Raw genomic sequence first — 27,678 nt, 5'->3', positions numbered from 1 at the left:
TTTAATTAACTCTTGCTGTATGTTTCCATGAGTGAGCTGAACACAGGTTATAAAACTAGACTATCTTGTTGAACAGGAAGGACAACAGTTGGGTGTCCACAGTATCAATCATTATTTTAATTTGCTTCAATGAACTAGTCAGTAAACATTGCTCTTCTTCAAAGGTCAGGATACCATCTCATCTCCACATCCAGCCTTATTCACAATAGCAGAAGTAATGCTTATTGTTATGCAAAGTCTTAGATGTAATCTCTTTGGATGTTGTAATATGGAAGGCAGATGTTGGAAAACAATGATTCACACCTCTTGACAGCACAGTGTAATAAAGGGCTTATCTTCTCCTCTTCACACAGCTTGTTATATGGCACTGTTAAATTATGATTGTTCCTACTGCACGCTGTATATTTGCCCCTGAAACTTAGCTAAAAATTGAGATATTAATCAGAGGCAAGTACCTCAAAATTGTCCTAAAGTGCATTACTTGAGTAAATACATTTTGTTATATTCCACTGATTATCAGTGACCAAAATGAAATAAGAATATAACACAGTATGTGATTCACAGTCTTTTGAAAGTGAAAGAGAACACTGAACACAACATCATTTTCAAGAGTTTTAATAATTTACTAAAAAAAGAGTGTAAAAGTAACAGATCTCTCCCACTAAAGTGGATCTGTTTGATATTCAAAGTGATGACAGATGTAACAAATTTTTGCAAACTTGCCCTTGTCTGTACATTTGTGTACACTTACTTGGCAATTTAACCTCTTGGCGGTAATTAAATGAGTTTTGAACTGTATACTGTATATCAAAAAAGCTCAAGGCAAAAAAATACTTTTGATATGAATTACTTGAAAGTAAACCAACCAGCATGAAACGTACAGCTTTAAGAAATTCCAAAAAACACAGCTGAAAAGTGTATATACAAACATGCTAGGAATCTAACAAAGAGCAGACTGAGTGAAACTGAAGAGACAGGCCTTTCTAATGGTTTGCTTGACATCATTTTGGAGAGCCAATGAAATAAAGCATCATTCTTAAATATTTAATAACCTTGCAATGTTCAAATACCATGGTCTTCTATTGCCTATTTCAAGTTTTTTAGCAGAAGAGGAACACTTTATAAATATAGAGTATACTGTATCTCCTGCATCAATTAGTTTAATTTAAACTCATTAAATAAAAAGGTAAAATGTTCAATATCTGTAGAAAAAAAAAAAACTAAAATGCATTTTCTTTGATAAATGTTCATACTGTGTCCACTTCTAAAGAGATGGTTGTGTCCATCACCCTTATCATTAAGTGCCTGCTTGGAAGAGGTAATATATATTTATGTATATACATATATATATATCAAATTCTATGACATGATATAATTTGTATAAATATGGCATCTTTACAATTGCATTAAAATGACAATTTCTATTTCAGATCCCAAGACAATTAACAGTCAATTGGGAAAAAGGCCTTGTTTAAGTTTCTCATTTTCTTGTTTTAAATATTAAAAATAAGTCTCAATTCTTTGCAAATGTACGTTTTACATTATAAACAACACTTCTGTCTTAACTGGTCAAATATTTTCCATCGTGCTCATATCTACAACACTTTGGAAGGTGAGGAAAAAGTGCCATTATCAAATGCTCCCCCTTTGGAGTAAATGAGGATGTTTGCCCCTTTCAGAGTAAAGGTAAGAGTTTCATCAACCGACTGCAAGTCCCAAGAAGCTCAACAGTGCAGTTCTATACAAAATGTAAAAGCATCATTGATGTAACAAAGCCATGTGTTTGTGTTGTCATGCCATTTTGCTGGTTGTACAATATGGAGTTATGTGCCCCTGCACAGATGTCCCTTTCCACAGGTAAGTAAAGACAGAGCTTCCACAGATGCTTCAAATGCCACTTAGAGGTGTAGCCCAAGTGAGACATAATTCTGTTTTGACCAGGAGAAAGTTAACATTGTGATATGTCAGTAAAATGGGCATAGTTTGATTGATCCATCTGGTTTTTCCCCTTAGAAAGCACCGTAACTGGCACAGAACCAGTTTTGAAGGTACAAACTTTACTGGGTTTGCAGGGTGTCGCAGTTAACAAGTAAAAGTTATTGTTCAGAGCATTTTACTCTTCTTAATTATTACATTCCAGGCATGGGAGAGTCTGACTTGCACCGTCCTTTACTTGGCCATTAAATCCATGTCCACCCGAAATAACAGAAGAGCTCTGGTGCTCTCTGGTGCCCAGAAGGAGGAAGCGTAGGCACAGAGGAAATGAAGGTAACCGTCAGTCCCCTAGAGTTGTCCTTGAAGTCTCACATAGCTAAAGCATGTTCAGGATGGCATTGTACATTTGGATCAGTACAGCCAAGTGGACAGGCAGGCAGGACTGGCGGTCTTGGGTGGCAGGGGTACATGTCAGCCAGGAGAGGGCGTTGTACTGTTCCAATACAAACCTGTGTTTGAAAAATATACAATTTTAGCAATAACAATTTGTAAGAAATTATGACTTTAAAAATTTTTTTTAATGGTTTATACAATTAATCCACCTTGATTAACTACTAACACTAAAATCTTTTTATCATTTTTAATATTGGTATATAATATTTTGGTTTTGATTGAAGTATTGGTTAACAACTGATCAAAATTTGTAGCATATAATGGCACTACTTAATTTTGATAATATCTTAATCATTAATCAATTATTAATGAGATATTTACCTTTAAATCAAGACAATGATAAAAATAAAGTTTTTGTAATGTTATCTGAAACCACTATTATCATCTCTTATCAGTTATGATGCATATGCAAATGATAAGCTGTTCATTTTGACAAACAAATAACTAACACATAAACCTGTCCTTAGCACATATTGCAAAGACAAGCAAAATGCTAAGTATTTGTTCTTAACAATGAGATAATCAATGTCATATTTAATTACATTATATTATAACATAAAGAACTATTTTAATTACATAGATCTATATCAACTACTTGGATAAGACCATTGGCCACAGACTGTAGGCTTTTAGTTTTTTTTTTTTGTACTCACCCTCCAGTATCTGCTTTCACTGGCAGTTCTATACAGCAGATGATAAAGAAATCAAAAGGGACAACATGTGTTTAATATTTACCTGAGCACATCAGAGGTGGTCTTTGAGTCTAAGGGGTGAGGGGTTCTCTTAGTCTTGTCTGACACCAGCTCATCTGACTGGGCTATGGAGATGTGGTGGTGGAGGGAGGCCTGAAGTAAAGACACAAAGGGCACAATGTCAAATGCCGCATTTGAGCACACTTGGCTGTTAGTTAGCAGCTGTGTGCCTCTTCAATGTTAAATCACATAATTAAAAGCATTTCTGCACAAATTCTTGATCTAATCAGTATATCAGTATCACTTTTCATCACTTTTCACCCCAGTGTTTTGAGTACCTTGAGGAAGAGTGGACACTGGCTCTCAGCCTGTGGGCAGGAGGCCCAGAACCAGTGAGGAAGTCCATTTGCTTGTGCAGTGGAGACGTAGTAGCCCAGAGCCAGCGGCTGCTGCTTCAACTCTTCTGGTGGACTGTCCCTGGACAGCAAGCGCTCTCCCTGGTTCTACAAACACAGGAGAAGACCAGCAATTAATTACAAACCTTTACTGTGATCATAACAAATCCTGGGTCATGGTCTATACCAGTTATTCATCCATCTACATCTTACAATTCTGAGCCCTCCACTGGCCTGAGGGTTGGCATCCCAGATGCATGCGACCCTTGTAGATCTATAGATATATGGTAAACTGTAATATAGTACCATTAGTTACTGTACTATACTAGTTACTGTAAGTTATACATACAGCTCCAGTAACCCCATTTGAAGAGGAAAAATAATTCCTCTGTCTTTTATTAGGTGATAAGCTGTTTGTTCCCCATTGAGTCAAACTTTTCCTGCTCCAAAGTTTTTGCAAAAGAACAACATACATATTTGCATTCTTTCCTTGCAGGTTAATGTGGTAATGACGTATACAGCACATGGAGTTAACATAAGTATGTGTAACAGTGACTTTAACTTATACCTTGCTTGAACAGCTACACTTTGCCTGGGCTGTTCCCACAGATTGTCAGTACTGAATGACACGTGCTTTAATATAGGTTGCCAGCACATCTCCTCTCCTTTGCCTCCAAGACAAATTCCTCTGCATGTATTGTACTTGGCAAAACTCTAATTCTGGTTCTTGATTGATAATATGAAACGCTGAGTGTCAGCAAAGACTGCAGAAAAGGAGCTCCCATGGGTCATGATCACACCCTGTACTTCTCTTCCTGTCTTCTTTTGCAGAGTCAGAGCAGTAGACAGCCTTCTTTCCTTCTTCAAAAACAATGATTAAGTAGTAATGTGTAAATACAGCAGCATGCTGTTTTCACACATAGGGCATGTCATTGTTTTCCTTTGTAAGAGGGTATCATTTGCTACAGCTCAAGCCACTGTAAGATGATTTCTTTCCACTGGTCCCTGACTCACCTTGGTGTGCTGGAAATGTGATCCCATTCCCATCCCGGACGGAGAGCCAGGCGAGGGCACAGGAGAAGTGTTAGGGGAAGGGTGGAGGTTCCCTGTGATCAGCATCATGTCATGGCCAATGTCATTCTCCAGTTCATCAGGAAAGGGCAGATCGAACATGTCATCTGAGGGAAGAAACAAAGAGGAAACGATGTCAGCACAGCCCCAATGAATTTAAACTTTGGTAATTACCAATGACACCTCTCCAGTTTGGGATCATTTCCCCCCAAGACAATTAATATTCCCACAAAGGGACATGTCTTTAGTACAAGGCACAAGCCATTTGTGACTGCGATATGGGGACAGATGGGTTAGCACAAAGATGCCACCTGTTGGTACAAAAAAATATATCTAAACCATTTTTAAACAAGGGTTTAGTTTTCTATGTCTCAAGACATAACAAGTAATCTTGAAACTATAGTATGACTGTTATCCTGCTGGTCGTTACCATTATTGTCCTCAGTGGGGTAGGAGCTGGGTGCCAGCTGGGTGGTGGCAGAAGTTGGGAAGACTAGAATGTGTGTACAGGAAGCATCCTGAGGTGTGTTCAGCTGCGAGGTCTGCAAGTTCAGAGCAGTGCTGCGGCCAAACACTGAGCCCATGGTCACTGCATCTGGACACACACGTAGAGAAACACAGCAAAGGTGACGTGTCTGTTTATACGAGGTCTTGCAAAAATATGTGTTTAAATTAGCTGTAAAATAGAAATAGTCCACATATAACACATGTATTATCTGCACAATTATGTAGCACGTTTTTGCACCTTATCTATGTTTTTATTAATATATTTTGTCACTGTTGCTGTCATTTTTGTCAATGTAAAACTAAACTAAATATAATTCCAGTGTACAGCAATATCCGATATTATTATCACCATAAACGTCACCACTGTCATAACCATCATTATATCACTGCCATCCTCTAACAGTTTCACAAAGTGGACAGGCTACTAACCAGGCATGACCACAAAGGAGCCCTGTGGCTCCATGGCTACCAGGCAGGCGCTGAGGATAGTGGGGGAGTCAGCAGCTGAGATCCCACAAATACGACAAGCCTCCTTCAGCTGGCGCCCTATTGAATGAAGGGAATGCTCCCCAAGGAGTGAGCTCCAGTCTAGTTGAGAGAGAGGGTGGGAGGAGCATGTGTGAGAGAGAAAACAAGATATAAGCACAGATATTTAGAGGGAGAGGGAGAGACTTTTAGAGAAGTCTTTTAATGAATATTTTCTCTCGTTTTATCTCATTCTCATCTCTCAGTTCTTCAGGGAAAATAAATAAGACCCAAACAAATAAAATGAGAGTTAAAAAAAGAGGACAGAACATAAGTGATAGAATTTAAAAGAAGTTTGGCTACAAGTATGTGTATGCACCTGTGTATGCCCAGAAGTGTATGTACTATGAGTGGATATTAGGGAACTGGTCAATGACAGAGCAGTTAAAGAAGAGAAGAGATAATCTAAGTCACAGTTTATGCTGAATGAATGGCCCTACTCGCTGCTTTGTCTTTGCTTAAAGTCAGAAATAGTGTAAATAAGGAGAGCGCTAAGACTCCAGTCGAATTACAGTCCCAGCATAAGTATAAATATATGTATAAGGACAAGAAGCACATATAGTACTACGTACAGGTGTTTCCAAATAAACACTCACTAATTTATATTTTTCAGTATATGTACTTAGGGAAACAAAGTAATTGTAGTGATTATAAAGTAATGTTCTATCCACATTAGAAAAAAAGAAACAAAAGTGTTTTGCGACAAACAGCTCCTCTATATATATTTTATTCACTCACCTTTTAACTCCCCATGCCCCAGTCGGCCTAATCGACCAATCACAATCCTCCATGGCAGTGAGGTCATCTGGATGATGCCAATACACCATTCCCACAGCTTCTGTAGACCCATCCTCCTGGCTGAAACCTTGGGACGCCGCGCTCTGAAGTGAAAAAACAATGAAATATGTGGAGAGATCAGAGCATTACCTCACGCTAAACACATTCTTTCCACATGTGAAAACAACAAATGTAGAACAATTAAAAAGGTTCACAACTTTTCCACACCTGTTGGGTACATCAATGTTGATAATGCAAGTCTCCAGGAGCTCCCCCTGCTGGTCAGTGCAGGACACCAGTATCCAGCGCTGGTCATGCGATAGGCAGTATCCAACAAAGAGCACATTGTATTTGGGCGGGAGCTCGGCCCATATCTCCCCTGGCTCTGGCTGCTTGGGACGGGTCGGACCAAGGATGAAGGGGGGACAGTATAGCTGCAGTGGGCTGGGATGCTGGAGGAGGAAATTTCAATTTCAAAAAATAAAAGTGAATTAATGTTGGCATGAGCAAGTATATTACATTCATTTTCAATGTATAATATGACAAGTAAATCAGTCCATTTTCATGCCTACCTCTGGACTCTTAAGTACAGAATTGACAGTGGACACTGGTCCAAAGCCAGTCAGGGACTTGATGTGTATTTGCTGGGGCAGCAGACGTCTGCATTGGGAGTAACAGGAGAAGGCCAGGGAGCGCAGATGTTGCAGGTACAAATGGTTCTCCCCACTGGCTGGCTGAAGAAGGTACTGGCATGGCACCACCTAAGTAAGATACATCAAGATGGAAAGAAAAGATGATGATCACAAGAGTGAGAGTGAATTATGTTTAAGTCTGTTCAGTGTAAATCTGAGTATCTTCCTACCTGTAGCACCAGTGCAGGTCTTATCGTCTCAGGCAAAGTCTGTAGCATCTCTGTGTAGCAGCGAAGAAGTCCTAATAGCCAAATGCTACCTGCCTCCACGTCGCCACCCTCTTCTTCCTCTCCCCCTTCATTTCTTGCTCCACTTGAGCTAAGAAAAGCATCCACTATGTAAATAACAATAGCTGGTGGGTTGGCGTGGCTCTCCATTGAGTCGGCCACAGTGGGGATGCCGATTCTAGACTGCTCAGGAGTGCTGAAAGAGAGCAAGAGAGTAAAGAAGTTGTACTCTAATTGTACTAGTTCCCCTAATGTAATGAAATTTGAGATGAGGTAATTTCCCCAATAATTTGGGTCTTACAGTTCAGGGTTTTCTGCTGGTGTGTTGGCTGGTGGTGTGGCACTGGAAGGCCCTTTAGAATCGCTGGTTGCTCCTTGGGTTGTCTCCCCCATCTGGTTTGAGGTTGCTCCACTCGGGGTCGGAGCGTTTCCTGTACTGGCAGCCCCTGGAGCTTGTTCACCATCAGGGCCCCAAGCTTGAGGCTGCCCAGAAGAGGCAGGCTGGGCTGAGGATGTGGGGTTTAAGGGAGGCTGGACTTTGGGAGGCAACAGAAGACTGCTGTCCAAAGGCAGGGCTGACAGCTGGGGGCCTGCATTTAAAAGGATTTAAATATAGAATAGAGTGCAACAGAAGTGGCTGGATGATATTAAATTTATTAGATTAGTTTAGATTACATTAGTCTGTTTATATGTTCTCACCAAGATGTTGCTTGCAGGCATAAGCGTAGAGTTTAAGTTTGCTGAGGTTGTCGGCGTGCTGCTGTCCAGCCCAGGGTCCAGTCAACCACTGGTCCACAGCCAGCTCCTCCAGCTTTTCTGGCTCCACTTCTTCCCCCACACGCACAAGGCCATCCCTGGACACCTTGGCCAGAGGACGGTGCTTCCCAAGGCGGCACGTCTGGAAATGGAGTCAGGGCTAGTGTTCATTCTCTCATTAGGAACTCTTATCACATTACATTACAACACGTGTTGAAATTCTACCATGCTTCGGAATCCAATCTCCTACCTCGTAAACAGTGCTGAGCTCCTGGAAGAAGGCTCGGGCTGCTGCCAGCAGAGAGGGGCTGTTGGGACACAGCACCACATACGCCACATCCCGCTGCCCCCCATAAGGCTCCAGCAGCAGCTTCTCCCAGAAAGGTAATGCCAAAGGGGACAATGCCAAGAAGTCCCTGTCCCGGTCATAGCCCAGTAACACTGTAGGGATGGGCAAGGGCTCTGGCGACTCCTCTGAACCTTAGACAAATAGAAATAATAACATTTTTAGTTGGCTACAGTCTAATGATGACTTACCTGTGCATTCCACGCTATCACTTCATTTGTAGTATTATAAGTAACATACAGTAAAAAACTAAGACGGGGGATTCATTTGCTGCATAAAAACAAAGAATGTACTGACTCACCGTAGGAGCCTCTCCCAGCCATTTTATGGAACTGCTGCCAGGTGAGTGGACCCTGAACATGCTGGATGTTTTCCCAGGTCCGTCCTGTTCTCTTCTTCTGGATGGCATCCTGCAGGAAAGGCTGCAGAGACAGCAGCATACGAACCATATCCTGGGACGACAGCATGCTCATGTCCACCACTGTGGAGATTGACAGACACACACACAAGTACACACACACAAAAAGGATACATGAATAGATGCACACATGTTAACATGATTCTATACACAAAAGAAACAAATAAACACATAAAACACATCAATATATAGTTTAAATAACACAAAGGCAGCTAGGGACACATAAAAATAATATTCTCACCAAAAATCTCTCCAAACTGTAAAGTAGGCCTTTATTTAACGGAGTTTATCACACAGTTATCCTAAGGATGCACTGAATTATTTTTATGGCATCTATTTTTCAAATCCCTTCTTTAGCAGCCAAATCATGCTTCTTACCATTCGTGTGAGGCCAGGAGTGAAGAGCGGAACTTCTGACAATAGCTGGATCTACTTTCCCTCCTGTGGGGTTATCCACATACTGCAGCCCCTGTTCCAAGGCATTGTAACACTCCACACAGGCATCACTCCCATCTGCCCACTGCTTTTCAGACATCCAGCTTTGGAGCAGTGCCCCCTTGCGGCCATGGCAGGAACAGCTGAGGGGGAGATGCAGTGATGCCAGGGAAGAAATGGGCTGGGAGCACTGTTCCTGCAGAAGGACCATGACTAACGGAGAGGCAGGGGCTACGTCCTGCGGCCTCTTGGCCCTGGGGTCTCCCATAGTTGGGTCCCTCCGGCAAAGAGCCAGCCTCCTCTCTGCGGCCCGGCCTACCTCAGAAGTCCGACCGTAAATATCCAGCTCATCCTCCAGGAAGAGGCCTGTGCCATGGGCCAGCAGCCTGTTCACAATGGCACTGAAGCCACACATACAGCGGTACTGATCTTCACAAGTGGAATCAGGGATATACACCCCCACATCTGCTCCTTTGACATTCATATTGCAGGCACAGATACAGCAGCTGTCAAAGTTGCGATCCTTGAAGACATTGAGGACGGAGTCTGAGAGCAGGAGGACAGCATACAGGCTGTGGGCCTCAGGCAGGGAGGGTCCTGGCCGAGCTAGGGGCTCTACAGAGCTAAGAGGCAGGCTGGTGGAGGGCGTGGAGACCGGTGAGCTGAGCTCAGTACCATCCTGCTTCACCGAACCCTGCCCAGAGCTTGCAGCGTTAATACCCCGTGGTGTACGAGGGGTTCGTGGAGTGGGCACAGAGAAGCGGGGAGTGGCAGGAGAAGGGAGGATGCCAACAGTGGTGCTCACGGAGGCAGTGGTGGCGCTCATCTGGCCGTACTCCTGGTCCGTGAGGGTGTTGACACTGGGGATGTTTCTGGAAAACACATATATTGAAGGAAACAAAACCTAATAGTCAGATAGATAAACAAGTTTACTCTAACTGTCTGGGCAGAGTAAAATCCTTTGAACCAGCTGACATTACCATCCTTAGTACACTGCACTCTTTCTAGTGAGGCTAAACAGTCAAGTCTTTAAAAGCTTTCAAAATAATGGCATGATAAAATGTTATGGACATCAAAGATCTTTCAGTCATAAAAGCTTGTCATAGCTGACTACTCACGTGTATCCGTCTCTAATGAAAGTGTTATTCTGGGGATGCATGACCGTAGGGAAATGCTCCATTTTGGGCATGAGGGCCCAGGATGGACGATAGTAGCATTGCTCGGGTATCTTGAGAGGTGGTAGACTCTGGCTGGGTAGGCAGGATAGTGGAGCAAACATGGAGGAGCCTATTTGTGGCTGGATAGAGAAGAAATGATAGAAAAAAACAAATTTACCATTTAGTAATATAGACATTTCCTTAAAAAAGTTGGGCACTGTAGTTTTTAGTAAATATTTCTCAAGGTAAACAGTGCACTTGTTGGGGAGTATTTTCAGCCGCTGATTAATACACATTTAGTGCACTAGTGAGGATCAACAAGAAATAAATGAACGATAGAGGATGTAGTACAACAATGAAAATCGATTACATCTGGAGCTAACAGTCAGTTGTCATTAATTTGCTTAGATCCAATCAATTCTAATGCTAAAATCGAACCTCTAAATCGAATTTGAATGTTTTACATATTGAATTGTACTAACAATACTTGTTGTTTGGAGGAGCTTGTTGTTTTTATTAATGAGCAGATGCACCTAATAGTGGCCACTAAGTGCATTCTACTACAATTAGTATTTCCCAGCTCACAGAGCCTGCAGTCAGTACAGATGTCTGACTCACAACAACACAGAGATAGCTAATTAGCAAGCAACAGGTATTAGTGAAACATTTCCAACATATGTGAGCCCGACCAGCTGCTTACGAGCTGACTGCAAGTCAGTCAACAAGTCCTTGTATTGACTTCCCCTTGATGAGAGTTTTAAATGGATTGAAGTAATTTATGAAAGTAATTAACCAGTCCAAATCCCTATTCCCATACTTTAATGTCATTTTTTCCAATTCACGCTTTAACACATGATAGACAAAGCTAAATGGGCTGCTATATGTGCTCTTAATTGGGTCGATCCAGAATGTCTATTGATCATGTTAACTGCCACCTCTCCTCACCTTGATATCCTCCTGCCTGAGACTGGCCACATCCTCCTCAAACTCCATCCTGTATTCAGTAAACTGGGTGGAGGCTAAAGGCGGCAGATGGTCAGCCGCTCCGCTGGGCGCAGGGGGCTCTTGACTCGGAGTGTCACGATATGTCATGATGGGAGAGAAGGCTGGGTGCTGCTCTAAAGAAGGTGGGGTGGGAAACATCCGCTGCAGGTCTGCTACTGCTGAAAGGAGACAGAAATGGAGAAAGAGATGGAGAGAGGATAAGGAGAGGGAAAAAACTTTGTTAACACTGGTGTAATGGGATAAAGAAAATCATTGCAACGCCTAATAAATGACTGCCACACATACAGTATGAATGTAGCAACTATACATAAAAACTGTATATAGATAGAAATGTATTTCATCAAGATTATAGAACTAAATACTCACTTGATGGATAAGGTACTGCAACTCTCCCTTCTTTCCCCAGAGGGCGATCTTCTGTTGATACTGGTAGCTTGGTTGAGTGCTGGTTGGGGTAAACAGTCTACAAATTATTACACATGAGATTAGAGGATCAATTTTATTTAATACAATATTTTCTGCTTCAGAATATTGAAGCATAAAACATAATGGATAATGAGAGAATTATACTAATAATGCCTGTGTTTCCGCTAAATCTTTGAACAAAAAAAAAAGACTACTTTTCGCTTGTGCTAACGACAATATGTTTGCTAGAAATGCAACTCTAGAAGAGTCAGAGAGTATATCTTACATTGTTACACTGTTTGTTCAAAAACTAAACAAATTTATGTAAGAATATAGTACATAAACCATGATCCCTCACCCCCAACTCTTCCTCGTCTTCATCAAATATGTTGTCTAGATCAGAGATGTTGACCACTAGATCTTTTTCTCTGGTCAGAGAAGGATTGGCTTTGGCAGCTGCGTCATCCTGACTTGATTCATCTAAAACAACACACAAACAACTTTAAGACAATGGCTCCAAATTACCCGTGAATAGTTGCACCCTGAACTATGGATTGCATTCAGTACATTGTAGAATATGCATATGATGTTGATGGTGGTGGCTACCCACCTGATTTTGGAGCCGAGTTAAAAATGGACATAGCATCTTTCCCATCAGGCAGTGCTCCATTGCTGGTGATTTCTTCTCCCTGTTGGATGAATTAGAAGAAAACAAGAATATTCTCAACCCCCCTTTTAAACAAAGATTATATGAATACGATGTGTACCATACAAAATGTTGATTATAGTTTTGTATAGTTCTGAATCTTAACTATTACTGCATAGTGTTTTTAAACTGTTTGTGTTGTCCTACCTTGACCTTTTTGCTGGGTTCTCGCCCTTGACTCTTTAACCTCTTGGAAGTGGAGAAAGTGTACTCAATGTCTCCTTCCTTAAAGTCGTATGGATCATCACCGGGCTCCCGCAGTGCCTCTACACCTGGCTGCTGGAACAGGCCCAAAGTGTGGATGTGGTCCCTAACCCTCTCCTCTGAGATTTTAAATCTCTTAGGAGTCTGTGTGTATAGTCTGGAGGAGACAAAGAGACACATGCAATCAAATAATGTGTATTAGAAGTTCTTCATTCTTTTTGCCTTGCTTGCTTTCTTTTGTGTCTTCATATCTAATCTCCACAATAACTCAGTTGATTTCGTTGGATGTGTCACACACAGTAGCTCCAGTACTACCCCAGTTTTTATTGTTGATGTTTTATGTCTAGTATGATATTGGCTCAGGTAGCACTGTCCAATATTTCCAGAAGCCTAGAATCTCTTTATCTGTATTCTTAGCTACTCCTTGTCCTTTCTCTCCCAACTGCACGTAACATTTTGCAGAACACTGCTGTTGTGTGTCTCTCCTACCTCTTTAGCGGAGCTCCCTCAGTGACTGTCTCTGTCCTCACGTCCTCTAATTTACCAGTGGGGAGTTCTGGGGGTCTGAAGTCAGTCTTATCAGTCCTGGGAGTCCTGAAGCCTCTCCACCAGCCGGCCCCATTCTCCCTCTGCCTCAGCAGAGCTGCATACACAGCTGTCTCACTGGTAATCATCCCCAGCCCTGAAGCCCCATCCGGACAGACGGGCATATCCACAGGCCCATCCAGGACCTCCGGGTCTCTTGGGTGTGGGCTGAGCGTGGGTGGAAGTGGAGACATCGGCGAATGGAGAAGGGACTCAGGGGCTTTTCTACCATTGGAGAGGGGTTTGGGATACTTGCAGCTTGGCAGAGCGGCCAGAGGCTCCAAGGGTGGCTCCAGGGCCACAAGACCCCCGAGCTGGGGCCCTCCTGGTGAGTCCTGTTCCAGATGGGTCTCCTGTGTGACAGATAGACGGTGGTGGAAGGGGATTGTGGCTGGCCTCTTGGACTGTTTGTCAGCCTTTTCTGTCTTGTCACTGGTCTTGTGTTTGGGCAGGGAGGGAGGGTATAATGACGGGCCAGAGGACTGAGTGGGGTTGGCACTAGTCTGGGGGTTGGCAGTGGATGTGGTGGTCAGATTCAGCTTCTGCTGCTTCAACCTGCAACAAAGACAACAATGTAGGTTAAAAAATAAAACAAAAATCAATGAAAACCCTCTTAAGAACCCGTTTTAAGGTAATCATTACAAAGTTGCTTTAATGTCACAATAATCAATAATCTTTGAGTTGAGCCAAATCTCTCCACTTATTGTATTTCCCTTCTTTTTGAGAGTTTCAAAAACCACCAGGTCCCGTTCATTGTTCTTATAACAAGTCAGGCAGTAAAGCCCTTTCTGACAGCTGTAATGTCTTGTTTTTTAGATGAAAAATTTTGGTTAGCTACACAGCAGTGTCTCTTTTCTGCTGAGCAGAATTAGTCTATGGTTTTATTTAATTTTAGACTGTGCTCTGACACTTGAGCAGCATTCTCATATAGGTTATGGGACATTCAAATTGCATTAATTACAGTATCTTACTTAGTTTTTTTTGTTTGTTTGTTTTTAGACTGTAGTATGTTGACATTGTTGTAAGTTAAAAAAATCCCTGAACAAAGTCTTAATTGGAGCATCTGGCTTGAAAAAGGCTTTTAATATAAATATGTCTTTTGTATTAAACATGAACACAAAGCTCAGATACTGTACATAGAAGTATAATGATAATGAACAGCTTGGGTGCAGCTCTGTGGTACCTGGAGCAGCTGCAGGACGCTCTCGCTCCCAGATCATTGAAGTCCCACGTGGTTACTCCATTTGGCACTTCCTTCTTAGACGTCACGTCAGTTGGCTGATTCGGTCTGCAGGGAACAAACAGATCCATGAGGGCACCAGCTCAACTGCATCAGTGCACTTCAGTAATAATCACACCACACAGAGGAAACAAACTCAGCAATGGTTTAACTTACACGTTCTGAGGCTGGGTGAGATAGCATTCCCTCCAGGCCTGATGGACTACCTGACAGGTTAGCTTCTTCCCAGAATGCTTTGGGCTGATGCTGGTGACCCCCATGCTGCTGTCTGGTGTGGGGACACTGGAGACGGAGGTCACAAAGCCACTGTCTGCTGAAAAGATGAAGGGTGGAACAGATTCGGAGAATTTTAAAGAACGATTAGATTTGGCTTAGTTTAGCCTCCATCTACCATCTCCTCAAAAAACCAAGCACCGTCTTTATTTTTTTAATCTTTATTTGTTAATGGGTATGTAAATTATGGGTTCATACTTGAAATTTTACAGAGCCAGAGAAAAAGATTTCAACTGATGTAATGCTTAAGGCTTATGTAATTAAATGTTGGTAAAATGCTGAAATTCATTAACTGCCTGCAGCTACATCATTTATATTTGATTTATTCTTGATATTAATGTACCTAATTTACGGTATTTTGTTTTTTTTTATTTGCTTTCTGTTTATATCAGATTAAATTAGTGTCTGCTGGCATATTTAGAGAGTGAACTAAGAATGAATACTGAAGAACATTTTTACTGAGGAATAAACCTGACTTTTCAATGTATTTCTTGTCAGATTTTGTGTGTTCAGTGGTCTGTTGAGTGGTTTAAATGAATGGAGTTCAGTTTCTGTGATGTTTCAACATGTAAACATGTATGCATAATGTTGTGTGTAATGTGCTGCAGGTTAGTGCGTCTGTGTGTGTATTTGTTACCTGAGCAGGGCTGCTGCGGTGACGTTGGCGGTGTGAGCGGCACGCTGCAGTGGTTTGGCTCCCTGTTGAGGCCTTGAGCTGCAGGAACAGGTGGAGGCTGCTCCACTGGTAGGTCCCCCTGGGCAATCAGCACTAAAGCAGCTGGGTAGGTCATCCTTACTCCACCTAAGGAGACAAAAACAAGGGCATTATTCACTTTTATGAAGCAACAGGAGGGGCTGCTGCTCATTTTTAACTGCAAGGTTTACTGAAACTGTCAAAAATGAGCACCATTTGTAGGAATCAGAAAGAAAATGATATATGTACAAGACATTTATAACTGGCCACAAGTACAGTAGCTATATAGTATGCTCCTTGCTCCTGCTCCTTATCCATTAATGTAATCGCACAATTTCTCACTCACTGCTCATATAAAAACATAATCTTAAATCCCTTCACACTCACTTCTTCACTATCATTTCAGGCAACAAAGACAAGACAGACTCTTCCTTTTAAGAGTTTTGATTATAATCAGGTCAAACCAACGCTGTGGGTTTAGACTGATTAGACAAAGCTATTAGAATAACTCCCTGGGGCTTTTACCTCAACTTCCTTGTCTTTCCAGTGCTCTCCCTTTCCACTCTGAGATGTGCTAAAAGACTGTGAGGATCATTTCAGCCAAAGAACACTTCAATAGCACCCCATCCACTAATACCTCAGCTCAAACTGCCTGGGAGCCTACAAGGAGACCGAGGCAAATCAATGTGATTTTACTCCCCTCGCTGTTTGCTTTAGGAAAATATTAAAGGGTTTAAAATTATACACATTAATATTAGGAGCCTTGTACCATAAATGGATTTACTTGGCATGGGTTGCCTTGCACAAACTAAATATCATCACACTTTCTGAAACATGGCTGAGTAGCAAACTACCAAATTATATCCAAAATGCTTTGCGCGTCTATTTGTAATTGTGCATGAGAATAAATATGTAACTGGATACTTCTCTGACATCCAAATAGAATTTTAAAAGCTGGTGTTTTTGAGAAATATCAGCAAGACTGCAGTCAGAAAGGCTAAATCTAATGACTATAAAGAATGCAATAATTTTAAAAACCATAAACAATTCTGTTTTTTTCCATAAAGCAGTAAATTCTGCGACTGTAGACGCATTTTTCCTGTTCCACACTCTCTTAAATTTAACAAACATGTAGACTTTTTCCATACCCACGATAACCTCCACTGCCACGTGACAGTTGTGATCATAGGCCTGGCTTGCTTCTTCTTTTTCCTTTTCTCCACTTCCCTCTTTCTGCTGAAGTACCATGGGATAGAAGTAGCTCCACTCCTCCATCAGCTTCCGAGCCGCTGGGTCACTCATCTTGTAGGCCTGACCTGTCAGAGTGCCGCTCAGACCGTATGGACTCAGGATCACTGCAGACGAATAAAACAGATATCATTTCATTATATTGCACAACAAAAATACGCACTGAGGAGGTGAATGGTAAACACAAACAAAAAAGAAGTTTTCAGAAGGTTCCCTTAACTTTTCCCATAAATAACCTAATTTTATGTTATGATATGATTGCCAGTATTTCTGTTTTAGCCAATAACAAGTACGAGACAAGAAGCTTATGTATTCTTCATAAAATAAGGAACATAACTACTGATTTGCAGTGGTGAAATGTAACTATGTATATTTACTCAAGTAATTAACTTAAGTATAATTTTTGAGGTACTCATACTTTACTTAAATATTTCCTTTTATGCTATTTTATACTTCTACTCCACTACAAGAAATATTGTACGAAAAGTATATAATATAGTTCAAATTCGTTCCACCTTGACTAACTACCACAGTAAAGTTCTACTTACACATTATTTCATCAGTAATAATAATCCAATAATATAATATGTAATAGCATAACACTCACAGGGGCCATTTTTCTCCATTGAGTACTTTTACTTTTGATACTTTAAGTACATTTTGTTAATAATACTTACATATTTTAACTTTCAATGCAAGACTTTTGCTTGTAATGGAATATTTATATAATGTGGTAATGTTACTTTTACTTAAGTAAAGGATCTGAATACGTCCCAGCACGTCCATGGCGCGTTGTATTGTACGTGTTCATCAGTAATGTAACACATTTCTGGCTGTACTTCATCGCAGTGCATGCTCACTGAACATCATTTTTGTTTTGTTCTGTGTACATAAGCCATAGAAGAAAACAACGGGTTTGTGGTATTACCTTGTACTGGTGTGATGGAGGCCTGTGCGAGGTGGATGTGGTGTTCTGTGATGTGGTATGCAGGCTGGTGCTGGGCGATCTCCACACTCGTGCACACGTTGCTCTCCCCGTGAAGGAAGAAGGAGAAGGAGCATGATAGGTGTTCACTGTGGACAGAAGACAGTAAAGGTTTAGAGGATGAGACCAGGACAGGAATGTGGTGTTTATATCGCCTGTGTGTGTGTACAGTGAGCTGATCATAAAACGATGTGAACAAAATCAGCTACAGAAACAGCTCTCTTTGTCCAATTGAATTTACCTTCACAACCGTGAACATAATTAAATTTAGATTTAAACTGAATCTAAATTTGAGATTAAATAAACTCATAAATCACATCTGTTGAAAAACAAATGTACAACATGACAGATGATGAGTGCTTTTCTCGAAACAGCAATTTAGAGAACATGCTCAGAATGTCTCTTTGTAAAAGCCTAGCTAAGCTCTACCTACATTGATCATCTTCAACATTTCCCACATGGGCTCCTTATTGCAGGTATAAATCCTCATTTGCTATGACTGATTGTGGTGACTACATGTTTACATATGCAGTGCTCTCTTTATTACACAGCCCAGGCATAGTTCATCATACATTTCTTTTTTTTTTTTTAATCACAGAGGAGTAACTGTTGGGGCCTTATTGCAATCTATATACCAGTGGGCGGGCTGGACACCATTAACTACCAAGACGGCTTCACTGATGTATATTTTTAATCTATAAAGCTCCTTACCACCTTGGTTTATATATTTCAGCCTGACAATAAAGTCAGCAGGTACTGTAATCTCCTTGTGATTACCCTGCTGCCTATGCAATATCTCCTTTGCCCTGAGGGAGCTGGACCTCCATTTGAGCTGTAATGGATCATCAAATTCAATAAAATGGCCAGTTCCACAGTCACTCATGGGCAGAACTAAACACGGTCTTGAGGGAGAACAAATATCTTGTGCCGGTGACTGTGACGGCCTCCAGATGGCGCTGAGTGCACCCAAAGAGAGAAGAGGCCAAATATCTCTGCTTCATAAACATTCCTGATGCTCCTGGAGAAAAAAACACACCCTCATAACAGGTGGTTTGGACACAGGTCTGCACAATCACAGGAGGGAGAGCAGAGCTAAAGCCCAAACATATGCATGCACAAGCCTGCGACAAACAGGCACACAACCACACTTTCTCTCTCTCTCTCTCTCTTTCTCTCTCTCTCTCTCTCTCTCTTTCTCACACACACACAGCCCTGGTCTATCATCCCCACAGTTCACATATCTACAACACGAGTCAAAATGCTTTCAATGTTACTCCCCTCCAACGTTGTCCTCAGTGCATCATTACACCATATGAAGAGCTATATATAGCTGCATGGGGAAGCTAAGGAGAACAGCTGCAAGTCAAGAGTGCCAGTGCAGCTAACTGCCATGCACATATGCAGTCACAATGCCACATGCTCCAATTATCTACTGTGTTTGCACTGATTCTTCATAAATTAATTTACCTATACGGCTAGACACAACTACGTTAGTAAGTCTTTTTATATTTTTTTCATAGGCTGACTAATTGGTTGATTGATTGATAAATTGTTTGTATTTCACTATGTTACACTTTCTATTCACAGCCCCACACAGATTAAATAAGGCTGTAAAATGAAGCATCCATTAGAATTTATTTCCCTCGTGTTGATAATTCTGTTTATATTGTTATTGTATATTTTTTATGAGATGTGAGTGCACTGATAGGGACTGATGTGTGTACAAAAACACGACTCCCTTAAGACCCCTCGTAAAACCACAGCTCTGGCCAAATAGCAGGGAATCACTGTTGGAAATCATCTCTTCTGTTTGTATCGTCGTCTCTCTTTCGCTGTCTTCAAATCAGACAGCGATCCAAAAGAATTAGTGGCTGGACACCTTTTATATTTCAGCTGGAATTAACTGTGTGCTAATAAAGAATTGTTCACTTTGGTGCTCTCAATTAATTCTTCTATACATAAACGTTATTACAAAGCGAAGCCCAAAAAGTCATTTAATATTGCGTATTAGAGGGAAAGTTCAGTTGGGTAAACATTTACAATTGATAAACTTTACAAGCAATCAATCTAACCAATAACTAATGTGCAACAATTATGACATATGATGCATTTAATTTCACAATAAATTGAAATTAAATGCGAGTCAGGGAAAAGCAGAATTACAAAAAGAGCATCAAACTGTAGGCTGACGCAGCTGGGAGATTGATGCTCCCTGTCCTTTTACAAAGGGCATTTTTCTGCACAGTAAGCGGGTGTGAGTGTGTAGACACAGTGGGCTCCTTGCATCCTCGGGGACATTTGTGCAGTCGGCAAGTGTGTGTGTGTGTGAGAACAGACAGAGACAGAGGCAGCTGTGTGTGCTGGGCTGTATGAGTACAGGTATTAATAAATGAAGAGGAGTGATGGCTGAGACTCGCCTCAGGGCTGACAGTACTGGAGAGAGATAGAGAGAGGAGTTGGAGAGAAGGGGGGGAGTGAGAAAAAGAAGAAGAAGAGTGAGAGGAGGAAGAGCAGAGAAGAAAGAAAGACAGCAATAGAAGAAGATGGAAACAGAGTAAGCACTAGAGGTAGACAAATCAAGGAAACGCATGAATAAGACTGAGACGAAAAGGGAAAATAGAAGGATAGAGAGGAAATTAGGGGGACAAGGAAAGAAAGATACAGTATAAAATGAGGAGTGAGAGAAAAACGAGTGCGAGAGAAAAAGGAGGAGGTGAATAATTCAGTGCCACGCACTGCAATTGCTGCACACATATCGATGAGATCAGAGTTTTAATGGGTGGCTACTGAGCACAATTTTATGGTGAAATCAATCAGGGAATGCAGAGCCGGAGAACACACAGACACATCACGTGTGTGTGTGTCTATTTCATTTAGCTTCATATGTAAGGTATGTGCCTTATATGACAGCGTTAACAGCAAGAATTCAGGTAAATTTAGGCTATCAGATGTGTGCAAATATGTATATATATGCATGTGAGTGTGTACATGTAGAGGGAGACACCAACGCACGCACATCAACCTGCAGTCATCATAACATATGTATATCACATACATGTTTGCCACTGAAAAAAAGGTAAAGCGACTGTGTTGGGTTCATGTGACAACATGTGTCTTTTCACCCCATCACAACACTACCATCCAGCTAGTCAACAGGGGAGCCAGTTAATGTCCGACATGCATCATGGACTTGACACACATGCATCTGTGCAATCGCATGCACACAAAATAACAATGGTTATCTTGGTTGTCGGGATACTCTGTCTCATGTCTAACCCAGTTGGGAAAAAAAAAAAAAACAAGATTAGATTGAGGGAGATAGAAAGCAATAAGCGGTAAAACAACCATGTTCACACAAAGCTTCTATCTCCATTGTTAGAGGCATCTAAAGCCCATGATGTGATAACTGTGTTTAGATATCATTAACTACAGTCAAATTCACTAAGCAGGCATGATAGCATTTCCTTAGATTCTCTCAAATGTGGGGGATTAATCTCCTTAATCTGTACCTTAAATTATCTGCCACCACAGCAGCACTATTATGAGTTATCTTCATCCTTCTCGCTGCCTAACCCTTCCTACATAATCTGAACACATCTCTTGGAAACACAAGAGTGTAGACACGGCTCTGGTGTATGAGGACCGATGTAGAGGATGTTTACCCTCTTGTAAGTTCTTGTGAGCAGCATGTAAACACATACTGTAAAAGTCCTTCCACTGCACTGGCACAGTACGTTTATTCCATACAAACAAATCCTACCAAACATGCATAATACTCTCAGACTTATGCAGGTGTGTGCATATGTTCCTGCATGTTCACCAGTATTAAAGGTACAATATGTAAGAATTGGCCACCTGTCGAATTCATACTCCAAACAAATAGGGGCAGCATGTCACCAGAGTAACCGCTGCTAACTGTAGCTGCCATTAGCTTGTTAGCTCAGTTAGCCGTGAAGCTAGCGGTCCTATTGCTCTCTGACTCTGCATGGACTGGGAGTTCGGAGTAACGGGGAGTGTTGGCATTTACACTGCTAGCAGAGGAGCTTTGGACCGCCAGCAGGAAGAGGTTTTCAGGTCTGGGGCAGGGAAGACCCAGCAGGGAATGCTGGCGAGGATCGGCGCCAGAATGAGCACCAAAAGCGGAGCCGGGTGAGCGGGCAACGGAACCGGGCTTAGCAGTCTCCCAGTTAGCACGTCCGGACCGGGACCGAACACAGCATCCGAGACCAAAGGATGCCAGTTTGACAACAGGAAATATAGTACCGAGGTGATTCACAGCGGCTCTGACCAAGACTCTAGACTCTGGGGACAACGAAGACAGGACAGGAGAGGCGTGAAGTGAGAGAAAGGTTGGGCATCAGTCAGCACCCACCTCCGGAGTCCTGAGCGGGGGTTACGGCAGGGTCAGGGGATGCCAGGAGCCAAACCCAGCATGAAAACCACCTTGGCGTTGTTGGACTGAGACGCTACAGTGACTCACTATCGCTTCTTGAGGTACAAAGAAGACAGGACAGATCGAGGCTAGCTGGTTAGCAGGCTATCTTCAGTACATAGCTCTGCAACACAACACACAGACATCTTTGACATAATGTCATAACTGTGATTTCTTCACATTCTGTTGACAGTTTTAGTTCATTTTTGTGTATTTTATGTTTTAAACCTATATTGTTACATATAGCTCCTTTAATGCAAGCATAAGGGGGATGTAGTCAGCTATTCAGTGGCCCCAAGTGGGTGGTTTTAGCCAGTGTTGCTATCACAATGTTTGTGCACAAACACTGCTCCGACTATTTATATGGATTCACAATGAAAAAGGTGCCATGCTCAGGGACACACTCATTGCCCTTTTTATGAGCACAAGAAGGGCAGAAACAATTTCATACTATTGCAATTGAGATTAGATTTCTTGTTAGTCCTGAAAGACAGCAGAGAATGACTGTGAATACTTTGTCAGTGGGTTATTCCCACACAATTGCTGCCATGTGGAAAAGATTAAGTTGCTAACCTCAGTAAGAACATCAGTGCGAGCTACCACAGGCTTCTACCTTCATAGCTGTGGTCCTAATTAAAAAAGAGGAAAAGGATCTGTTGGTAGGCTAATGCTGTGATGTATCACCATCCTCTCCATTGATCTATGTGTTTTTTTCTCTTCCTTCTCACTCTCTGTGGTTTTACCTGGTAATATTAGAAATCTGGGGGATAGTGTTCGTTGCTTTTTTTCTTGAGGGAGGCCCAAGACACATAGAACAGCATGTTTCAAAGGAGTATATGCAAATTTTTCAGTAATCCAAATATTTAACAAGGGTACTTATGAATGAAAGGGTGGTACTCCTGAACTTTTATCTTAATAGTGGGGGGGGGATGACTTTATTAACATGACACAGCATCAGATACTGTTTCATTCCCCTGTAGTACATTAATATTTTTATGGCTCACAGGGCACGCAGTCAATCAATGAGCCACTGCATAGACCAAAGCTGCTGCATTTAAATACAGTGGATTTTCCAGTGGCTTCTTTCTCTTCTTTTTACTGCTGATGGACTGAAGCACAATTATAGTAATAGTCAAATTCACCAATGACTGCTAAAGTGGTGTTACGGTTTTTATTGTTTTTTTTCCTACACACACACATGCATTTCAGTAATATAATATAGTAGGGTCTTTGATCTGGATTCTTTGCAAAAATGCCAAGACAGGAGTTTCTTCTGACGTGAACCACCACCTGAACACAACGCACCTTCCTATTGCTCTGCAGAAACCATACATTTAATTTTTCAAACATTTGTGGAACACCTGAAACTATGGAACATTTTATTGTAAGGAGCCAGCACGTTTCAGCAAATTAAGTAGTATGGTCATGGTGATCTGAAGAACTATAAAGAGTTCTGAACAAAGTAGGTTTGAATGTTCCTACCATTGTCTTCCATTTTAAATTTCTATGAATGAGCTCAACATCTTGGTGTTTGAATGGGGTTTCTAGTTTCAAGTTTGTCAGAAGTAGTTGACTGCAAAACTAAAGTATGGATGGCGGTGTAATCAAGAGGAACAATGAATGGGATGTCTTAATGGCTCTACTAACAAGTATTTACTGACTGAAATATTGAAAGACACAGTGAAAACACTACATAAATGAATTAAGAATTTCCCATTCAACTCGCTGGAAAAAAAACCTCTTTCTAAATCCTAAAGCTCTAAATCCAAAACCCTTTAACTTTTATTAGAGCATTTTTTCACAGCTGGTCTTTATAAGCTAGTCACAGAGTATTTCAGTCCACCAGTCCACCATTCATTCAGTCAGTAACTCATTAAGCCTTATCCATCTGTCTGCCAGTCAGTCCACAAGTTTCCATCTATCATTCCGCCACTCATGTCAGTCATCTTTGTAACCAGTAAAATAATCAGCTGGCCCCAGTGAACCACAAAATCTTCAGACCATATACCACTTCTGGGATCTTACACCTTTCACCCATCAACTATTTTACACATCATGGTCATCACGGTCAATAATCTTTTTTTGATGATAAAAGTTACAAAAAACTAATTTTTAACTAACATCAGATAACTGAAAAGTATTTAAGCCTTAAAGGTCTTTAATTTTATTTTATTTCTATCTTTCTATCTTTTTTATCTGCCAAACTATTAATACATTAGCATCATGTTGCATAAAACATATCACATTGTTTTGAATGAAGATGAAGAACAAAGGCTAAATGAGGTAGAAGCATGTGACTTTCTTTCTCTCACGTATTGCAACTGAGAGTTCACGTTTTTTTAAGCCTCTGATAGCACTGGGGAAAGATTTAACCAAACCAGTTGGCATTTTTTAAATAATTAATAATTATAAATGTTTATGATTATGATTGAATGGAAGATTCTTCATATTAGGGAGGACTTTGTACAATAACATCTCCCCCACCCACCCACACACACACACACTTCCTTCCTCCCTTGCACATATCAATTTACCATGCTATTTTAATTATGCAAAGAAAAATAAACAAACAATCTTGCCATCAGTAAATTTATTGCACATGTCTAATCAGAGATGCATGCACAGTAGTTGGTAAAATGTGGAGCATAGAGGAACAGGGGTGAGAAAAGAGGAAATGTTTTTCATATTTTGGGGGGGTTATTTCTGGAGATTCTATGACCTTGTGATGTGGCCTAACACCAAATGTTTGTTGCCTAGGAGATGGCTAATATCTCAATGTCATTGGTCCCTGAGGAGAGGAAAGGAGAGGAGAGGAGACAACTTGTATTATAATTTTAAAAAAGCTGTTCTCTCAGGTCAGGTAAGGATTTCTTTATTTTTTAAGTAGTTTACACAGGCAATGCAACTTGTTTCTGTTTCATGGTCAAGTTCCAGAGGACAGCTCTGTTACACTAAAATATCAACATTATTTATGCATTAGTATATGTCCATTACAGCGAATAAAAGCACCTAGATTAACACATATACTGGGTACTGTACTTGGCATGCATAGAATTGACTGAACTAATGAGAGAGACAGCCTCTAATACATCCATTCAGCCGCCTATAGTAATGATTAATTTATGACCCCCCACCTTCTCGGATCCCCACCTCCCCACCACACACACTGAGCCTCCTCCCTGCTCTTCCTCTCTCTCGTGTCTCTTCTCTCACACTCTCTCTGTATCCCTGTAACTCTCTCTCTCTCTCGCTCCCCTCAGCGTCTGATGCAATCCGTTACCAACCCAGAGTGCTTTCCTCCCATTCAGACACAAAGAGAGCGCGAGTGTTGTGCTGAGAGAGGAGTGGGGGAGGAGGGTGGTTTGGATGTGTCCTGGATGTGCCAATCCTCACCGTGCCCCGGGGACACATACGAGATAAACACCAGATAAGCCTGACAAAGGCAGCAGCGCCAAGGCACAGGAGTTGGCACGGGTAAGGGGGCATGGCATGAATATTAGCACTGAAGCGCCCCCTGTTGGGGATAAAACGGCACAGTGTGGGAGTAAAGAAGAGACAAAGGAGCTGGTTACAGCTGAGGTAGTAGGTCAGTGTATGCCTAACTGAGCAATGTTCCCTCATGGCATGAAAACACTGATGGCAAGAGATCTGCAGGGGTTCTTAAGGCTCACACTGTCAAGTGTGAGGCAACACTGCTATTCTGGGAACAAGGGATGGTGTGTGTGGGCATTTAGGACATTATGTTTGTTTGCATGTGTGCTGGAAGGAAGCAGTGGAGACATGTAGAAAGAAAAAACATCATGGCTCACTGACACAACGTGACACATGCGACAGCCGCAGAGTGTAGGCATGAAAAAGTATGACTAGTGCATAATGTTGTGCAAATTATATACATCTACATCTACATAAGATTTGTATTTGTTTGTGTCTACATGTTCAAGAATGTTTCTCTCTCTCTCTGTCTCTCCTTCCAGGACGTTCAATAATTCACAGACAGAACAAGTCAGGGTCGGCTCAGCAGGGGGCGTACCAGCTGACAACATATTCTGTCAAAATGAAGAGGAATTACATGATGTGCAAAAGAGACACACACACACACAGAAATCTCTGCACTCATTCGAACACTGAGCTTAATTTCAGAACGTCTAAAATCAACGTATGTTTGTGCATACACTATGCATGCACACACACACACACACACACACACACACACACACGCTCAGGACCCAGTGTCTTCACACCTTCCTACTTCCCACACAAATGTTATTTACTGATCTATCAGTGATGTCTCTCTGCTTCACTCCCGTTTGGTAACTTTTAATGTTGGTTGTATTTGGTCGTAATATTTTTTTGTTGTTCATTTTCTCTTATCTTTTCTCTTCAAAGTCCACTTGTCAAACAGGATAATGCATCCAAAAAATGCACACAGAGAATCTGTAAAAGATGTCACAACCAAATGTCACCATGGTAATTAGAGTTGGGGGTCACCTTGTGTGGCCAGCGAGGGTGTGAGATACAATGTGAGGAGTTTGGTGGACATGCGGAGTATATAGTGTAGTCTCATCGTAGAAAAGGTTTCAATCATAGTCATCTGGACACTGTTTTCAGAATCAAGACGTTTCGGCTCCCATCCGGAAGTCATTCTCAATTGTGAAAAATGGTCTGAGAACTAGTGTAGTGTTTATAGGGCACAAACTTCATAACCATGTATACGCTCACATTTACATAAGCTAACGTACAAGCTAGTATAGTTTATACTGTATGTGTAGATGGTTGGGCCACCACGAGCCACCAGAACAGCTTCAATGCTTCTTGTTAAAGATTCTACAAGTCACTTGAAATCTATTAGAGGGATTGAAGACCTTTATTTCAAAAGATATTCCCTCATTTGTTGTTTTGATGATGGCAGTGGAGAGCACTGTCTGACAATTCATTTCAAAATCTCCCATATTATTCATTTGGGTTGAGATCTGATCTGACTGTGAAGGCATAACACATGATTCACATCCTTTCCACTCTCATCAAACCATTCAGTGACCCCTCGTGCCCTGTATGGAAGCATCCGCATTCATTATGCTTCTCTACTTATTTATTTAGGTCTTTTTTCCTTTAATTTATTGCCTGTATGTGCAGCATATTTTACCATGAGAGTGCTTTTAGGTAAAAAAAAAATCATCAGGTTTCTTATCAGGTTACCTCACACTATTATTCAAAACACTATATATACGCAACACAAGTGACACACACTCTCTTGAGGTGTCACGCAGTGTGCCTCACTGAGGGACTTCCACCTGCTCTGAACAGCTAAACCTGAGTTTGCTACAGCACATCGCAGCAGACTGCACTTGTGTCAGCAACTTTGTACAGCAAGTTTCCTGTGCGTCTCTTAATTTGCACCACATTTGAATGACAATTAAATTTGCAGCTCTCCAGTTCAAAAACTACAGTAAATATAACTTGAGGATGATTTTTGTGTTTGCTGCATATAAGCAAACAACATATTTCTAGAATGAGC

At 41.4% G+C, this 27,678-nt stretch overlaps 1 protein-coding gene across 5 annotated transcripts in view; it reads right to left on the bottom strand.

Moving 5' to 3' along the window:
• Nucleotides 1–599: 599 nt before the first annotated feature.
• Nucleotides 600–27,678, bottom strand: part of LOC122865936 (mediator of RNA polymerase II transcription subunit 13-like) — a 79,270-nt gene continuing 52,191 nt past the window's right edge. The window contains exons 5-31 of one of the 5 annotated variants that reach the window (XM_044174983.1): nt 17,675–17,820; nt 16,647–16,853; nt 15,442–15,606; nt 14,688–14,844; nt 14,475–14,579; nt 13,196–13,846; nt 12,650–12,863; nt 12,407–12,485; nt 12,155–12,276; nt 11,758–11,854; nt 11,332–11,549; nt 10,348–10,526; nt 9,173–10,101; nt 8,678–8,857; nt 8,281–8,510; nt 7,974–8,172; nt 7,576–7,864; nt 7,218–7,470; nt 6,928–7,116; nt 6,584–6,807; nt 6,317–6,459; nt 5,483–5,641; nt 4,977–5,141; nt 4,490–4,653; nt 3,419–3,583; nt 3,124–3,233; nt 600–2,444 (exon numbers count right to left, since the gene is read on the bottom strand). In XM_044174983.1, the coding sequence (XP_044030918.1) occupies nt 2,312–2,444; nt 3,124–3,233; nt 3,419–3,583; nt 4,490–4,653; nt 4,977–5,141; nt 5,483–5,641; nt 6,317–6,459; nt 6,584–6,807; nt 6,928–7,116; nt 7,218–7,470; nt 7,576–7,864; nt 7,974–8,172; nt 8,281–8,510; nt 8,678–8,857; nt 9,173–10,101; nt 10,348–10,526; nt 11,332–11,549; nt 11,758–11,854; nt 12,155–12,276; nt 12,407–12,485; nt 12,650–12,863; nt 13,196–13,846; nt 14,475–14,579; nt 14,688–14,844; nt 15,442–15,606; nt 16,647–16,853; nt 17,675–17,820 (5,872 nt within the window). In that variant the 3' untranslated portion in view covers nt 600–2,311. The remainder of the gene's footprint in view (nt 2,445–3,123; nt 3,234–3,418; nt 3,584–4,489; nt 4,654–4,976; nt 5,142–5,482; nt 5,642–6,316; nt 6,460–6,583; nt 6,808–6,927; nt 7,117–7,217; nt 7,471–7,575; nt 7,865–7,973; nt 8,173–8,280; nt 8,511–8,677; nt 8,858–9,172; nt 10,102–10,347; nt 10,527–11,331; nt 11,550–11,757; nt 11,855–12,154; nt 12,277–12,406; nt 12,486–12,649; nt 12,864–13,195; nt 13,847–14,474; nt 14,580–14,687; nt 14,845–15,441; nt 15,607–16,646; nt 16,854–17,674; nt 17,821–27,678) is intronic. The other 4 variants (XM_044174985.1, XM_044174986.1, XM_044174987.1 and 1 more) reach the window with 4 other exon arrangements.

The sequence above is a fragment of the Siniperca chuatsi genome, linkage group LG18, assembly GCF_020085105.1.
Source record: "Siniperca chuatsi isolate FFG_IHB_CAS linkage group LG18, ASM2008510v1, whole genome shotgun sequence".
NCBI lineage: Eukaryota > Metazoa > Chordata > Actinopteri > Centrarchiformes > Sinipercidae > Siniperca > Siniperca chuatsi.
This window is presented reverse-complemented; position numbering and strand designations above follow the sequence as displayed.